At 45.5% G+C, this 18624-nt stretch overlaps 1 protein-coding gene and 1 pseudogene across 7 annotated transcripts in view; both read right to left on the bottom strand.

Annotated features, from left to right (window-relative positions):
- LOC119432631 (F-actin-uncapping protein LRRC16A-like) overlaps positions 1-18624 on the bottom strand; it is a 183150-nt gene that overhangs the window by 38282 nt on the left and 126244 nt on the right. For 2 of the 7 annotated variants that reach the window (XM_049670990.1, XM_049671008.1), the window contains 6 exons: positions 18013-18033; positions 16143-16212; positions 15962-16021; positions 4740-4953; positions 4004-4293; positions 2907-3052 (listed from right to left, as the gene is read on the bottom strand). In XM_049670990.1, coding sequence (XP_049526947.1) covers positions 2907-3052; positions 4004-4293; positions 4740-4953; positions 15962-16021; positions 16143-16212; positions 18013-18033 — 801 coding nt within the window. The remainder of the gene's footprint in view (positions 1-2906; positions 3053-4003; positions 4294-4739; positions 4954-15961; positions 16022-16142; positions 16213-18012; positions 18034-18624) is intronic. The other 5 variants (XM_037699794.2, XM_037699804.2, XM_049670996.1 and 2 more) reach the window with 4 other exon arrangements.
- LOC119437950 (U2 spliceosomal RNA) lies at positions 3169-3342 on the bottom strand (annotated as a pseudogene).

Genomic DNA, 18624 nt, shown 5'->3' with positions numbered 1-18624 from the left:
GATGCGCGTTGCAAAGGAAGTCACGAGGCCTTCGCCGCTGTGAGAGCTAATCAGATACGGGATGACGAGAATTGTAGTTTCCGCACTGCTTTTGTGCAAAATAGAAAGAGGATTTGCGGATTCATTCAGTAAATAAAAGGCGGTTGACATAGTAGGCATTTGCTATTTTCTTTACACCCGCGATAATTCGACATTTGGTTAATTTGGCCATCTTTTTTCGGTCCCATGAAATCCGAATAAACAAGGTTTTTCAGAAAAGTACGCAAAGTAGAGCCGGCACTAATTCCAATTTTAATTATATTATAAGTCCCCCTGTGCGATATGCTCTGAAAACTCATTCTTTATATATAAGAAGAATGAGTTTTGAGTGCATATCACACAGGGAGACTTCTAACCTTTCATCACAAGAGGTCTTAGAATTAGTGCCGGCTCTACTTTGCATAGTGTAAAACCTCGTTAATTCGGATTTCACGGGACAAAAAGCAATATGGCCAAATTAACCGAACTTTCAGGTGTAACGAAGTATATACGTTCGTTTTCATGGTGTGCCTTGGTCATGCCTTGATAGCGATGCTATCTTGTCTTGGGTCATGACGATTGCACCCAGTATGCACCACGTGGGTTGCACGTCACCATCGAAATAGCCTGTACACCCTCACCGTTGACCCAAACATGTTGCACGCTACGCCTAGCATCTTTACTGGAAGGATGGGGGGGGGGGGGGGGGAGGGGGGGTTCCTAGGCACTTGATGAAGCTTAGCAGGGTTCCCTGGGGCCAACATGATTGAGAACCCCTGGTAAACTTCTGTAAATTAGTTTCCACTCAATTAGATTTTTCTGTTAATTCAATCCCGTTTGAAGGTCTCGGCTGGTGCCCATGCGTTTTCTATGGGCCCAAACTTTCGTTATTGCGATCCTAAAATTGGCCTTCGCCGGGTAATTGGAACTTGGTCAGCCAGCTCGCACGCACGTGACACCTACGATGACCCAAATAGCGCACCCCTTAAGAGACAGTGGCTGTCATGGCGGAGCTTAGGGAAGAGTGAATGCGTTGAACAGATGAAAAAAAAAAAAAAAAAAAAGTAAGAACAGAAAGAAACTCCCTCCCATCGAAAACACCCATTTTCCATTCCAGGCCAGAAATTGCCTGCGCGGTGCAATCTCATACGAAACCAAAACTGCCTTTGTGGTGTTCGTATGCTTTACTGCATAACTTAAGAGTACTGTGGCAAAGCTCACTCTAGGAAACTGGCCGTCATTTTGCAGCACATATTTTTCTTGTTAAAAAAATGAGCGTACTAGATTTATACTTTATGAGCTTTAATGTCATTTCAACGTTACTTTTCTACTTTGGACACATACAAAATGAGCGCATGTTTGATTTGGGGGCGTGCTATACTCTGGCAAATACTGATAAATGAATCGACAGCGTGTTCTGGCATTTTGTATGCATTTTGTTTAATTCGACCCACCGGATGATTCAATCAATTTCGTCGGTCACGTCAGGGTCAAATTAACAAAAGTTGACTGTACTGTATTTCTTTGCCATGTAGTCCTGTATTCAGTTCAATGTGTGAACAGAAGGTTCACACATTGAACAGACACACAGAACTGCCTTACCCTTAGTTGGATCATTGAATAGCAAACTGGCAGCTCACGGGAGGCTCTGCACATTATGTGAATTAATTTGATTACTAGCGTTTTCATTAGTTTACCTTCCTTCAACACTGGCAGACTAAAATATTGAGTTAACTTTGCGTTAAAAGTGATATTGAAACACTGCCACAAAAACATAACACAAAACCTTTTTGATCATCAATTCTGCATACTGTACTTACTCTATTTTAACGTGAGGCGTGACTTTGCATTGCGTCCATTAAGAAAGAATAAAACCATGAAAGCAACACGAGGGGTGACTTTTAGTTGCATCCAGCAAAAAAAAAAAAAAAAAAAAAAAAAAAAAAAAAAAAAAAGAGGGAAGAAGAAAATCGCCAAAGTAACGTGAGACCACCGGATGCATGAAAAAGTCGCAGCTTAGTGCGAACGGCGAATCATCAATTGTGATAGCAAATTAGTTAAGAGCTATACGGAGTAAGGATGGTAGTTTTATCGGCTGTATTAACTTGGACACATTCGCTCATAACTGAATTAACAAGCATGGTGTCAGTGCACACAAGCAAACATGAATAGATCAAACTCGATGACCACAGACAACCACTGTCAAAATGCTGGCCTGAGCAAGCGCGGCCGCAGCAGTGAGTGAAGGTTTGTGCGGTCTATCGCTTTAACGGAAACTGAGCGGCGAAAGCACAGCGCATACAAAGGTAGGAGCCGTGTTGCAGATCGTTTTCAAGATACGGTGCGCACGACAGCCCGTAGATGCGCAAAGTACAAGTATGCAGTTGGTGGCAGAGTAGAAGCCGCATCCCTCCCTCCCGCGCTGCCTTCCGGCTTTGCTCCTTTCGCGTGGGAGATTGAGTCGCCAGTTCCCCCTGCGCCCGGTTACAAGATACGCATTTGGTGCCACAGCTAAATGTCGCCTCCGCTCCCTCCCTCCCATCCCCCTCCGCCTTTCACATGACAAAAGACGCCGCGTTTGCTCTCCGCCATGCGTTCGCTCTCCGTAAAAGCGCGCGTCCCTCGCACGCTTTTACTAGCACATTTCACTCGTTGATTAGAATTGGGTGCATCAGTGCACTTTTTAGACAACTTCAATTTCGGTATTCAATTGTAACGCGAGGATTGACTTCAGGTAGCAAAAATCTGGAAAAAAACTCACGTTACAATCGAGTACATTCAGTATTCATGTATGCAAGATGATAAAGCAAAGTAAAAATGCGTAACAGTCTAATACATAATGATAAACGAGCTGCATGCATGATAAAGAAGGCGCATATGAGACTTACACTTCCTTTCGTTGGAGCTCCCCCAGATGTACGTTTTCCTTGCAATGCCTTCATTTCAGCCAATATCACTGATCCAGGCCCCACACCAAATTTTTCCATGCCAGAAATCTTTGTGGTTTCAGACATTCTGACTTCAGTGACCATTTCTGCACAAAATGAGGAATGTGAAAAGACACGCGCACATGAGGTAATGCAATAATGGAAAAAATACTTCCCAGATGCATGCTAATATGGGCAACTCACAGTGAAGCTCACACCCTTCGGTAGTCCTTGCAATAGCTTTGAAAAAGCTTTGCAAACTCTTCACTACTAAATGCGAGCTTTGTACAGAGACGTGATTTTCTCTTTTAAAGTCACAAAAAAAGAAGATAGGGCAAGAACGTACTTATAAAAACAGATCCTAAAATTGATCTTAGCCAAAAGGCTGAGACGCGACAACCCCAAAATGTTTGTCAATTAAGGCTCCTCCCAGCTGACCTTCAACGTGGAGATGGTGAAACGTGACACGAGAAACAATAATAACAAATTACTAGCTAAGATAAAATGCGCAAAGAAGTTGTCTATTAGAGTAACGTATACGCGAAGTAGCCTTCATTTTTTAACCATTGATAAGTCCATTTTAAAGCAAATTCAAGGCTCCTACACAGGCTGTGTTGCAGTTCTTTGATGGACATTTGATACCAGCCATGCCACTGCACGCCAACCTTCAACCTTCACCAATGTCGGCTTTCACTGTTGCCGAAAAAACTGTTGCATAACTCCCCTTAACAGCTTGGCTGTAAAAGAACTCTCTTGATGTTACAATCCTCATGTGTGTTTTGCTACATTCAATAGCTGGCTTACAACTGCAAACCAGGCCTGCAAATTGACTAATTAGCCTTTCTTGGATAACTCATAAAGGAGGCATCACAATGAACTTAGGAATACGTTTTAGAAGAGTTATGAAGAAAAGACAGATACATAATACAATTTTTTTAAGCATGGAACAACAATAAACATTAAGTGCAATTTTGTGAAGTTATATTCCACACTAGCCTTTAAATTATTACCACGAGCAACAACTATATGCTGGGAACAAGCTTTATATATCTACTGACCTCCATTTTCTTTATCGTGGACATCTATGTCATGCCTTGATTTGACTGATGAGTAAGCCGACATGGAAGTAGACATGACGTTGCAGCCAGTGTCTTTTGATTCTTGTTTTGATTTCTGCACAACCACCGACTCCGATGAAGATGATGAAGCTCGGCTGAACAAGCTGCTGATGCCTTTCATGAAGCTGCGCTTTTCAGTGTCTTTGTTGTCTGAAGGAGACTTTTCCAGTGGCTTTGATTCAGTAATCAGAATGGAACTGCTTGCAGATGTGCTGCTGTCACTCTTCAGCCTGAGCATAACAAACACAAAGGTTTTGAATATGAAAACTAAACCACAAGAAATAGCGAAATTTGTGTGCTGCTGCTAACACACTTTACGCAAACATGCTTTAAGCCCCTTCCCATTTATTATGCAATCACAGGCGGGACCCTGAAGTTATGCTGCTATTCACATGCTAGCCTGGTTCATCTTGCTAACAAAAAAAAAAATTCATGTTTGCTTCGCTGTTTACAGAGTGCAATTGTTAAACAGGGCCATCAGAAACATGTCATGTGCGTTTGGGAAAAGTATGACAATGACCCAAAATGCAGCAAGAATATGAAACACAGAGCAAGATAAGTCGACCCAACTAAACCCAGCACAGCAAGCAAGAAATATGTCAGGTGGACAGCCAAGTTACTCATGCAGAAAGCACATTGCTCCCAGTGCTTTCACAGATGGTTTTCGATTTCTCACCCTGCATCTTCTGAATCAGGAGAAAGCGTGGGCGTTGAGGTAGAGGGATGCCGCTTGAAAAAGCAGTCCAGCCCCTCCGCAAGAGGTGGCTCCCGGCTCTCAGGAGCTTGCAGGCACGGGCGCGTGGGTGCATGTGTCTTTGGCCGCTTGGGTCGTGCCTTTCCCAGGTGCTCCAGCTTTTCGGATGTTGGAGACAAGTTTGGCAGGCTGTCTGCTGCGCAGTAAATGCTCACCAATGGTCACCAGGAACATATGCAAATGAAAAAGGTCAATACAAAAAGAAGGCTTGCACAAGAAAATGAAGCAACACAAGAAAGGAACTATGCACTGACCACCACAAAAGCACATACTATGACAAAAATTTTCTGTTTGCCTTGCCTTCACTAAATCCAAAAGCACGAATTAAATCCACTTGAAACTACAGTCACCTTCTATTATCTCACCTGAGAAATTCAAGATCAATAGAACTAGGGGTGGGGGAATATCAGAATTTACAAATATGAACTGAATGCTGAGTGATGACAGGCACGTGCATTTATCAAGTTTCCTTAACATGTTGGAACATTATAACGTTGCCAACAATAAAATACAGACTAGCAAACCACTGAAGAGCTTGTTTATTTGACCCTTGTCAACTCAGAAAAGTGAATAATTCACACGATCTGTCTTGCCTCGACAACATGTGCATTACTATATAGCATCAAATGCCTGTCAACACAAAGTCACTTGATCCTGTGCCAGACGTAACTCAGCATATTTGTTGTCAAGCAATAAGCTCAGGAGCACAGGACTGCATAAGTGATGACAATTGGGCGAGGCAAAAGCTGTGTTAGCACCCAACCAAAATGATGTAGTGGTTTACTGTTCACATGATCACTGCTTAGAGAAGGCCTGTGGAAACACAGTCTAATTTTCCATGCTTAAAAATTAAATTAAATTATGGGGTTTTACGTGCCAAAATCAGTTCTGATTATGAGGCACGCCGTAGTGGGGGACTCCAAATCTGGACCACCTGGGGTTCTTTAACGTGCACCTAAATCTAAGTACACGGGTGTTTTCGCATTTCGCCCCCATCGAAATGCGGCCGCCGTGGCCGGGATTCGATCCCGCAACCTCGTGCTCAGCAGCCCAACACCATAGCCACTGAGCAACCACGCCATGCTTCTTGTGCTAGATGCACGCAGGACTCCTGCATACAGGAGTCCTGCTGGCCTGCTACATGCATAAAGCACATATAGCAGGCCCCTTCTATTGTTTTCCTTCAGTGTGAGACACCCAACCAACTCGCTGTCATTGAAATACTGCGTTTGAAAGAGTACAACACAACCACAAATTACCACAACTTTAAGCAGGGTGTGAGCTAGAGGGAGGGCACCTTCAATTGCATGAAAAAAAGAAAAAAAAAAAAAGAAAAGAAAACCTGATTACAACCGCACCACCAAGGATGGGTAATGCACTAATACTCATTTACAATAGCACCTTGTAGCATAATGCAAAGCATGCAGGCATGATGGTAACACCCATAGGAGATTGCCCATCACCCACGGGCTCTGAAATAGTCTGGGGTGCTGCTCAGGCATGTATCGTGGTAAAGGATTGTCCTTTGCTTTATGCTATAAAATGGTATACCAGGAGCATGATGTGCAGTACTAAGGGCCCAGGGCAGGCAGGCAGTTGGCATGTTTGCATAGTGAGGCTACATGGATGGGCATTGCTGTAGCAGATTGGATCACTGGACCTATACACCTCAGAAAACTATTCTAGTTGCAGTTGGACTCCCATGCACGATCACCCACATTCCCATTTGATGCACTAAGTTGCACCCTCGGTGCTTGAAAAACACGCCCCTTACCACCAAGAAGTCGGCTTTCATGCAAGGCTTGGTCGTCTGGCAGCTGAGCTTACCTTACATGCTAAATTAAGCCAAGACCGATGTGGGCTAGTAGCACAAAATCGGGTGCATGTTCGCAGGTTAAATAGAAACAAATGCAAAGAATTACATCTGCACGGCCAGTAATACAGTGACATCATATCTAATACTTGGTTTTCAAATTGAATACGAATAATAAAAATACAATTTTCAATGTGTATTTGAAATTTTCAAATATTTCAAATATTTCAAACCATTACAAGGAACCAGTTGGCAAGTTATGTCCTTCATAAGTCCAGTGTGTTGAGTTTGCCACAAATCTACAGACCTTTCCAAGGGCTATGAAGTGGTTAAACATACCTGCAAAAGAAGCCTACTTAAGAGGGTTGCCAACTGGCCAGCTTTTCAACGTCACAGCCAGTTTTTTCTTCAATGTACCAGCTGCCAGCAATACCACCCCCACCAGCACACCATTTGCCGGTTTTCCAGTTCTCCCAAATCGGTACATTATAAGCTGCGTCGCAAGTGCTCTGTCGGGCGTTCATCGCAAGTGGATTGATTCACAATTCCTTCAACTTTTTACTCTCATGTTTTTCGAAGTTGCAAGACTGAACGGTCCATCCCTCACTTTCTTTTTTTCTTTGGAACTGGCTCCTCTTTGATAGGTCTCCTCAGTGACCACCCACTGTTGATGCTTAAAGCATCAGCTGGCACGACCAATTTGAGCCAAATGAGTGAAACAGGTGCAGACTGTTTGTCATACTGCCCTTACACAACCATGGGCTATGGCTTTACCTGCTGGTGTTCTTAAAATTTTAAATGTGCACTAATAAATTCGAACAAACTTCAATTAGCAAAGCTTGTACTCAGCATATAACCAATTTATTTTGTTGTATTTTTGCATACAGTACTAGTGCTAGTGCTTATAAAGCCATATATGTCTGTTAGTGCCCACAGGGGTTTAGATCCCCAGTAAACAAATGATAAGGTTACAGATAACCTGTGTACCTATGTCTAATTGTCTATGTGCCGTTCTTGTGTGCCCTTATTCCTATTCACATTGTCGCATTGCAGCTGACAAGCCTCAGCGAGAAAAAGTGCATGACACACATATGTAGCAAATCAGTGTGCTACATGTGGGTCTGCATGCAGACCTTATGAAGATATTCTGTTAGCACACTACTTGGACTTTTAGGCCCAATAGCTCTACAAATTGCCACAAAACACTTTTAGATATGGTGTGAATGCCAACTTTTTAAAAAAGCCTGTTATTCACATTTTGTGTGTGTGTATAGTATACAGGGTGTCCCAACTATCACGCAGCACGATTAAAAAAAAAGAGGAACAGCGTGACGCGAAGCAAACCTAGTGCGTATTGTTTCCAGCACAGTGGAGTAAATTTTTAGTTACCGAGATTTAATTAGGTAATTGTAATTAATTATCTAACTCGAGAAGTACTGTCCTAATTATCAAAGTGTCAATGAGAAAATTGTAGAGCAACATGAAAAACACCCGATACAGCTTTCTGTTGCTCAATACGTGCTACATAAATGTGTTTTTTCGGGTGTGAAAGAAGCTCACGAATACACGCAGAATTGCCGTGTGACTGGCCGCTCGAGGCACTTTGCGTGTATTCGCGGGCTCCTTTCACGCTCGGAAAAAAAAACTTTTATGTAGCACGTATTGAGCAACAGGAAGATGTATCGGAAGTTTTTCATGTAGTTCGACAATTTTCTCATCTCAGAAACGAAAAAATTACTGGCGGCTACTTCACTGCACTGGAAACAATACGCACTAGGTATGCTTCGCGTAACGCCGTTCCTCTTTTTTTAAATTGTGCTGTGTGATAGCTAGGACACCCTGTATATATATATATATATATATATATATATATATATTGTCACGGGATGTTCTTGCAAGTCCACAGGGTGTCTGACCGAAGTATAAGAAGACTGAGCAGTCTCAGCTGGACACCGATCGAGCGCGCACTACCAGTTCGTCGACTCTCTTTCACCCTTCACCGTGCCGGCACCAATAATCTCCAGTACAATCACCCCCCGCACAGAAAGACGCCATCTTGGCGACCTAGGGAAAAGACAGCAACGGCGGGTCGTAACATGGTTTAAGCCGTGCTACATGAACTATTTCGCGCCCTCTGCAATGGCGATAAGAAGACGGCGCGAGCGGCTCGATGACATAGTTCACGGGTGATGCTTGCTGCAGTACGCGGTAGGGACCGTGGTAGTTTGACAAAAACTTAGTGTATTGGCCGGGGGAAGTAGCCAGGACCCGAAGCCAAACAAGCATTCCGGGGGAATAGCGGGCACTAGAAGTGGATGCGTCATGGCGTGATTTTTGACGCCACTGATCTTGGGTGGTGAACGAGCGGGCTAGTTGGCGACATTCTTCAGCTAAGCAGCCGCTTCTGAAACAGGTGTCACTTCAGAAGCGTCAGGACGGTAGGTGAGAATGGTGTCCAAGAGGCAGGAAGGTTCTCGGCCATAGAGAAGAAAGAAAGGAGAGAAGCCGGTGGTAGTTTGCGGGGCAGAGTTATAGGCGTAAGTGACAAAAGGAAGAACCCGGTCCCAATTGGAGTGATCGCCAGGCACATACATCGCAAGCATGTCGCCAAGCGTACGATTGAAATATTCCGTCATGCCGTTAGTTTGTGGATGGTAGGTGGAAGCAGTGTGGTGAACGATGTTGCACTCCTTTAGCAGGGCTGCGATGACATTGGAGAGAAAGACGTGCCCATGGTCACTTAATAATTCACGTGGTGCACCGTGTCGCAGAATGAGGTGGCGAAGAAGGAAGCAAGTGACGCCTTTCGCGGTGGACGCTGGCAGCGCAGATGTTTCGGCGTACCGTGTGAGGTGGTCTACGGCAACAATGATCCATTGGTTACCGTCCGAAGTGCTTGGAAGGGGGCCGTAAAGATCTATGCCAACACGGTCGAATGGTCGAGCAGGGCAGGGTAAAGGTTGCAGGGGACCTGCAGAACTCTGAGGAGGGGTCTTGCAGAGTTGACACGTAGCGCATGAACGGACGTACTGGCGAACAAATCTGTACATACTTCGCCAGTAGAATCGAAGACGAAGACAAGAATACGTTTTGAATACGCCGGCGTGGCCACATTGGGGGTCATCGTGGAAAGCGGCGCAGATGTGTGAGCGCAGATGACGGGGAATAACGAGTAGCCATCGACGGCCGTCGGTGAGGTAATACCGTCGATACAAAAGGTCGTCGTGGAAGGCAAAGTGGTGTGCCTGACGACGCACGGCGCGTGAGAGAGATGCAGGTGAGCGGTGAGACAGGAAGTCCAGCAGTAGAGAAATCCAGGGATCTTTACGCTGCTCGGCCAGCTAAGAGCTGACAAATCGCAGGTGGAAGTTAAGGAGCAAACAGAGGCAGGAGGTAGCGGGGAACGGGATAGGGCGTCGGCATCTGAATGTTTGTGTCCAGAGCGATAAATCACACGTATGTCGTACTCTTGAAGCCGTAAGGCCCAACGAGCGAGGCAGCCACTGGGATCTTTCAAGGACGATAACCAGCATAAGGCATGGTGATCAGTGACAACGTCAAACAGACGGCCGTAAAGGTAAGTACGAAATTTGCTGATTGCCCAAACAATCGCCAAACATTCTTTTTCCGTCACTGAATAGTTTGATTCTGCCTTCGTTAAGGTGCGGCTGGCATATGCGACAACGTACTCGTCAAAGCCATCTTTGCGTTGGGCGAGAATGGCGCCAAGTCCGACACCGCTAGCATCCGTATGTATCTCAGTAGGCGCATTGCGGTCGAAATGGCGCAGTACTGGAGGGGACGTGAGGAGCCGGCTGAGCCTCATAAATGAGTTGTCACACTCAGAGTTCCAAGCCGACGGGTCTGACGTGCCATTAAGAAGCTGCGTCAAGGGAGCGATGATCGCGGCAAAATTACGGATGAAACGCCGGAAACATGAAGACAAACCGATGAAGCTCCGTAGTTCCTTTAGAGTAGTGGGTTTGGGGTACTCAGCAACAGTGCGAAGTTTGGCAGAATCAGGCAGAATTCCCTCTTTCGAGACTACGTGGCCTAGGATCGTAAGCTCACGGGCACCAAAATGACATTTTTTCAGATTGAGTTGCAGCCCAGCTGACGTGAGACAGGCAAGAACTTGCTCAAGGCGAGAGAGATGCGCATTAAAATCGGTAGAAAAGACCACAATGTCGTCTAAGTAGCAAAGGCATGTGTGCCATTTAAGACCCCTGAGAATAGCGTCCATCATTCTTTCGGAAGTTGCAGGCACGTTGCAAAGGCCGAAAGGCATTACATTGAACGCGTATAATCCATCAGGAGTTACAAAAGCCGTTTTTGGACGGTCGGCTTCAGCCATCGGCACTTGCCAGTACCCGGAGCGCAGATCCAGCAAAGAGAAAAACTCAGCTCCCTGTAGGCAATCCAGGGCGGCGTCGATGCGCGGTAGGGGATAAACATTCTTGCGGGTAATCTTGTTGAGTCGGCGGTAATCGCTGCAAAATCTGATTGAGCCATCCTTTTTCCCCACCAGCACAACCGGAGACGCCCAAGGACTGTGGGAGGGCTGGATCACACCTCGTTTCAGCATGTCGTCAACGTGTTCGTCAATGACACGGCGTTCGGCTGCGGAAACACGGTATGGACGTTGGCGCAGTGGAGCATGGTGACCGGTGTCAATACGGTGAACAACCGCTGATGCGCGCCCCAAGGAAGGTAGGCCGAGGTCGAAAGAAGCACGGAAACGTTCAAGAAGTTCAACCACTGCACTGCATTGAGCGGGCGTAAGCGCATCGTCGACGGTATGCAAGAAAGCATCGGGGGAACGTGAGGCTGGTGCGGTAGCAGAAGTGACGGCACCGATAGGCAGTGGCGACCTATCGGAAGGTAGGTCAAATGAACTAATGACGTCAAGGGTGTCGAGACGCCCCACACGTTCACCGTGTAAGAGAGTTGAAGGACAGGGAAATGGATTGCATGCATAAACGGCAGCGGAACCATCGGTGAGCGTAACGACTGCAAACGGGAGTAGAAGGTTCCGTCGACGCGCACAATCTTCAGATGGTGTAAAAAGAGCTGTCGTGGCGGGGGCAGAGTAACAAGAGACGGGCACCAACGTGGCAGAAAAAGAAGAGATAATGACGTCAGCGGTGACGACCACTTTAGGAGAACGGTTCGGGAGGTCGACGGTAGTGTCACGGAACGGAGACAAAGCCAGTTGCGCACGAGCGCAGTCGACAACAGCATGATGTGCGGAAAGAAAGTCCCAACCCAGAATAACATCATGCGAAGCACGGCATAGAACGACGAATTCTACAAAATATAGTTCATCCTGAATTATAACACGAGCGGTACATGCGGCCGAAGGCTTGACTTGCTGCGAGCTTGCCGTGCGTAGGGAAATATCTGGTACAGGAATCGTCACTTTCTTGAGTTTGCGGCAGAGGTCTTCACTTTCACACAAACGGCAGCCCCTGTATCGACAAGAGCTGTTGTCGCGACGCTTTCGACAAATACTGCGATTTCGTTAGTAAGAGAAAGATGAGGCCTTGAAAATTTCGACGATGGTGCAGTTCTTGCCTCGGGAACTGCAGCTGTCAGTTTTCCTCCCGACGATAGCTGGAACGGCGAAGCATGGGTGAAAGGGAACGGCGGCGAGGAAAAGGAGACCGACGAGAGTTGAAGGCGGCACGCTGAGAATACGAGTGCGAGGGATCAGGGATAGAACGATGCGATGGCTCTTGGGGAAGGTAGCCGAGGTTCGGCGCGTCCCGACGGAAATAAAGGCCACAGCGGCGACAGAAACGCGCAACATGTCCCGGAATACCGCATGCGTAACAGATAGGGCGGTTGTCCGGAGTACGCCAAGGGTTAAGAGAAGGTCCGAAAGGCGATAAGGGCACGTGAACCGGGCGTACCGGAAGTGGCGACAAGTAGAAACTAGCGGCGGGTCTGAAGGTAGTAGGCATCGGCCGCGGACGAGGTCGGTTGAGAGCGGCAGCGTAAGTCAGAGGTGCAGTCACAGGCGGCGGTGGAGAGGGGGGTGGGAGCGCCTCAGAAACTTGTGCTTGGATCACACGACGGAGCGACGGTTCTAGTGTGGAAGCAGGCTCAGCAACACAAGCCACAAGAGATAGCTGGCGAGCCACTTCTTCCCGAATGTATTGCTGAATTTGCGGCAGCAAGCCGGAGTGATCAGCACTAAGGCATCCAGGCTCCAAGGCCGAGAGGTCCGCGGATTGCAAACTGGTGCGACGGGTGGAAAGGCTCTGCTTGCGCAGCTCGTCGAAGCTTTGACAGAGCTCAATTACTTGAGCAACTGTCGTAGGGTTCTTGGCCACGAGCATATGGAAGGCATCGTTGTCTATGCCTTTCATAATATGCCTTATCTTATCGGCTTCGGTCATGGACGCATTCACGCGCTTACATAGGTTGACGACGTCCTCAATGTAGCTCGTGAAGGTTTCACCGCTTTGTTGAGCGCGACCACGCAAACGGTGTTCAGCACGGAGTCTGCGCACAGCGGGACGGCAGACCGAAGTGAGGGTCTCGGTGAAAGCTTACCAGGTTGTAAACTCGGCTTCGTGGTTTTTAAACCACAGATTTGCCACATCAGTCAGATAAAAGATGGCGTTGGTCAGCTTGTTGCGGTCAGCCCACTTGTTATGCGTGCTAACGCGGTCATACTCTGCAAGCGAGTCCTCCACGTCGTGATTGTCGGTGCCGCTGAAGATGGCAGGGTCGCGCTGACGTACCGCACCAGAACACACGACAGCCGGGGGGGGGGGGGGGGGGGGGCGAAGGGCCGGCTTCGTCGGTCACTGTGGCCGCAGATGGCAACGTACGGCTGCGGAGCTCCAGGTCGGGGAAGACAGAATCCAGCACCTCCACCAAATGTCACGGGATGTTCTTGCAAGTCCACAGGGTGTCTGACCGAAGTATAAGAAGACGGAGCAGTCTCAGCTGGACACCGATCATGCGCGCACTACCAGTTCGTCGACTTTCTCTTTCACCCTTCACCGTGCCGGCACCAATAATCTCCAGTACAATATATATATGCGGGGTGTTCCAACTATTATGCACCAAGGTTTTAAAATATGCAAATGCCCTGTAGCTGGACAGAACTAAGGTAATGTTGTTTGCCGTCGCTTGGAGATACTCAAATTATTTTTTGCATCCCACCAATTACATAATTAGATAAAAAGTGTCAATGAGCAAATTGTAGAGCAACATGAGAAACTACCGATACAGCTTTCAGTTGCTCAATACGTGCTCCATAAAAGTATTTTTCCGAGCGTGAAAGATGCCCGCGAATACATGCAAAGTGCCTCAAGCGGCCAGTGGTGCAGCAATTTTGCGTGTATTCGCGGGCTTCTCTCACGCTCGGAAAAACACTTATGTAGCACGTATTAAGCAACAAAAAGCTGTATCGGGACTTTTTCATGTTGCTCTACAATTTTCTCATTGACACTTTTCATCTAATTAAAATAACTGAGAAGTTCGTTAATTAAGACTAATTATGTAATTAGGCGGAATGCAAAAAATAATCTGAGTATCTCCAAGCAACAGCAAACAACATTACCTTGGTTCTGTTCAGCTACGTGGCATTTGCATATTTTTAAATCTTTGTGCATGATAGTTGGGACACCCTGTATGTATGTACTATATATATTTTACTTTTGCCCAGAGAAGAGGGGAGTTTGCAATCACAAGTTCACTTCAGGTTGCTAAACAGAGTGGTTTGTGCATGAGCCTGAATGAGGAGGCAGCTATGATATAAGAGTGACGGCCAACTCTAGCAGTGTCCGATCAAAATATGTGGCAGATGAATGGTGATGGGCGTCTAATGACAGATTTGTATTTATAAACAACACATATGGGGCACGTTTTTGCAAGCAACATAGGCATGCTGGTGTTCATATGGCAAAGTTTCTGCATTAACTTCTGTGTCTTCACTCTTTCTTAGCTTCTACCACAGTAAAAGAAAATTGAACGAGGAGTGCCACTTGGGATTTACAAGCTATCACTCCTGGCAGACATACACCACGCGTACAATGACCAGGCTATGACTGAACACAAATTAGTGAATTTTGCTAACAACTGTGGCACAAACAAATGCAAGTGTCATCTTTATGCATAAAATGAACTTGCAGAGCTAAGTTTCAGTCAAGATCTCACTTTTGGTGAATGCTAACTAGCACCACAGCCACACAGCTGCTGCATGTTTTGCATGCTCGCCAGGATGTGGTGTACTGAACGTGCTTCCAGCTGGTGAGTGTGGCATGTTTCCATAAAAACGAGCTCCTTGTGATCTGGTATCAAGGCAGTATGCTTCAGCTAAAGCAATGCCCCTCTGCGAATAGAGATACTTTACCACACCATACGGTGCAGGCCTCACTCTAACATCTCAGTGACACTGCTTTGTTTATACTTCTCTAGCTCACATAGCTGTACAAGTTGGGTCTGGACATTTCAGTTGGGTATTGTATCCCCAATTTATATTGAACTCTTCAAATGTGCTTATTTTTAGCACAACACAACGGCTGCAGGTATACACACAATATTTGGCACTGAAAAGACATGAAAATGCTGCTTGCAACACAAAAATTGAACATGTTTAATTTAAAAAATCAACCTGCCACTTGAAAACATGGCGACTGCACCATAAAACACTAAATAACAAAAGGTAAATAATGTTTTGACTGTACGGACTATGAAGTTGGTGTTGCATAAACCTTGTGGGCCATGCTAGCATGGATAAGTACATGCTCAAGCTGTTTGCTAACTAAAACAGTACTTGAAAAAAAAAAAATTTTTTTTTCAAGTGAACTTGCTGCACCTGTCAGGCAGCACACACAAGCATGTACAGCCTCCTGCATTTTTAGCTATATCGCGCGATAGCACTATAATATGGTCGTACGTCGTCCTGAAGGGAACATCGCATTAGACTCTTGCACAGGAGAGTGCTTAGTGCGCTTGAGAGTACTTCTGCCGGTCTCGCTGATAATCACCGCTTAAAGGCGCTAAAATGACGCGTGATAAACACTAGCACAATATTGCTAAAAATGTAGGAGGCTGTACCTGCAAAGTAGAGTTAGTGCTGCACAGGCCCAATGCACACAGAATAGCTTAACTCACTATATAGACAAGTAGAAGGAACAAGCACCATGGCCTCACGGACTAATTCTGTATTCGATTTGTTCTGTTTCATGGAATATTTTGTTTGTGGTAAATGTTCCCCAGCTTACCTACATAGAGAAATGGCTTTGGTTTGCAAGTGAACCAAGCTGCTGAGTTTCACTGAACCAATGCTTGTTTTTTTCCTTTTAAAACTTACTTTCTGAGCCTTTTGGCAAGAGGTCAGGGATGTCATCTGCTGCAATTCCTTCGACGCTATCTGAAATATGGGATCGGCCAATGCCAGCAAACAGACTCACACACACGTGCGAAGAAATTCTATAGTGGTTTTGCAATGGTAGAGGAAATACTATGTCAGAAGAGAATGCCACCATACTTACCTACAACTGACTGTGGCCTCAGTTTCCTGCAATTAATGCTTTTCCGTTTCATTGGTAGCTTGGGTGTTGCCTGCAACACAAAAATTGCAAACACTTACCTAACAAATCAGCCTACCTCTTGAAAACCTAACAGACAACACGTACAAATTTGTGATCCATATTGAATGAAAATTATTGTCATCCACTTGCAAGGTGTACAAAACAACAAAAGAAACCCATACGGTCCTTGTCCTCCAGGGCTCTTTTGTAGCTTTTGTGCAACACTAAGGTGGATGACAATTTTTCCCTTTTATAAATCTTCCTCAACCCTGCGGATTTCTGCAGAAGTGATTTGCCAACAATCCATCTTTTACTACATAGTGATACCCATAAAGAAAAGGTGGTGTACTGAATTGTTGCACGATTTTCTAATCACAGCATACTGATTGCTACACAACAGCATGTGAATATAAATTATTCCAATGAAGACAAGAAATGAGTGGGGTTCCATTAAAAAAGCACATGTAAACCAACGTTTACAAGCTATACCGTATTTACTCGATTCTAACGCGCCCTCGATTTTAACGCACACCCGTTTTCCGTGACAAAAAAAAAAAATCCTTTAGAGTACCGCGCACCTCATGCTTTTGAACAGGAATACAACTTTCTTTCATTCGGAAAAACAAATTTCCTCCCGATGCACTGAAGTTGCGATGAATAAAAAAAGTTGCAGTTTCGCCCGAAAGGCGAAGCATCGAATGCGATAGCAAATTAGTAGACCACTATACAAAGTAAGGATAGCAGTTTTATCAGCCGTATAAACTTGCAAACATTCGATTACTAAATAAATTAACAAGCACGGTGTCATGCGCGCACAAGCAAACATGAACACATCTCACTCGTTGAACGCGGAGATGAACTGTCAAAACGCTGGAGCGACGAAGTGCGGCGAGCGAATTGACCTTCGTGCTAGCATGCCTCTCGCATGCCTCTCTCAACATGGCTTGAGCGGACTTTCCCCGTCACAGATTGCTTTCAAGATAGGGCCAAGGCGATCGTATCGCCGAAGTGGATCGTCGCAGATTACATTCTGCTTCAGTCCACTGAAACCGTTCCGCATTGCTTTGCTGGCGAAAATTCTCTCCTGTTTGCGCCAGTCCCGCACGCAAGTTTCGGATTCTCTGAATGCCCGTGATGCGGCCCGATTTGCGTCCGTCTCCGCAAACATGATCACTTTCCTTTTAAATGTGGCATCATGATGAACTCGGTACTTCATGCCGATAGAGCAGACGCAGAGAACGTGAAGACAGACAGCAGACTATTGCCTAAGCACATGTACTGCAGCACATAGAGGAAGCTACGGTAGCTAGGCTAGAGAGCAGCTAGGCTTGACGTGCGTGCGAGGCAGCCATTTTAAAATGCCGACGGCTATATGGTAACGCAGATTTAGGGTCGTACTCTATTCCAACGCGCACACAATTTTTGGACCTGTTTTATCGTAAAAAAAGTGTGCGTTAGATTTGAGTAAATAAGGTATTTGTTTTTTTGGCTAGTGAACCAGTTAGAAATGTGTGGAATGACTAAACTTATCTGCTATTATACACACACTAGCAAGCATATGCAAGTGTGTGTATAAAAACACACACCTGCCCTGTGAAAAAACAATACTTCCTTGAGATCACATGCACATTCACTTGCTCAGAAAACAAATGAATGGAGACTATCCAAATGCCAGAGCACTTCTAGCACTAAGAGAAATATTAGCTGCCAAAAAGGGCACTAGCTTGGGCACAGCATAAAATAAAAAGGTTTTCTATATCACTCCCAGTAAGCAGTTGCTAAAAAAGTCACACTAGTGCCACACGTGTACAGTACACCTCTTCATACTTACTAGGTTCAACCAAGCCAACTGCTGCAGTGTAAAGTGGAGAGGAAATCGACAATTGAAATGTCAGAACACAGCATAACTAATGTTCAGGCACAAGCAAACGAGCACTATATATAGCATCATATTAGTAATATGGTGACTGTAATATGGTGCAAACAATTTGAAATGACATTAACACAGCTGCAAACCTAGTGATTAATAAGACTGCCTAGTACCACTCGACTAAAAAAACTTGTTCGATACCCACTGCCTTCAGTAAAAAGCCCCAAAAATATTTTCATTCAAATATTAACTAGTAGAAAACTCGATTTAACAGTTGCTGCAGCACTAACATTGGCTGTCTTCAAGTGCAGTAAGAATGGCAAGCCAGCAGAAGCTAACGTATTAACAAGAAGCAGCATTCTGAGATACTCCTGATAGAAAAAAAAAAAAAAAAAAGAGCCAAGCACAGACAAGGCATAATGAAATACGAACAGAAAACAAGAAGCTAGACCATGCATTTCATTTTCCAGTTTGCCAGTGTGACACAGCTGTGATTCATTCCATGCTGTTTTGTTTGGAAGTAGGTTGAGAAGCATGTAACACGAATGTACCACAGATTCTATCTAAATATAC

The sequence above is a fragment of the Dermacentor silvarum genome, chromosome 1 (genome assembly GCF_013339745.2).
Source record: "Dermacentor silvarum isolate Dsil-2018 chromosome 1, BIME_Dsil_1.4, whole genome shotgun sequence".
NCBI classification, from domain to species: Eukaryota; Metazoa; Arthropoda; class Arachnida; order Ixodida; family Ixodidae; genus Dermacentor; species Dermacentor silvarum.
The sequence above is the reverse complement of the archived record's forward strand: the minus strand, read 5'-3'. Positions and strand labels throughout refer to the sequence as shown.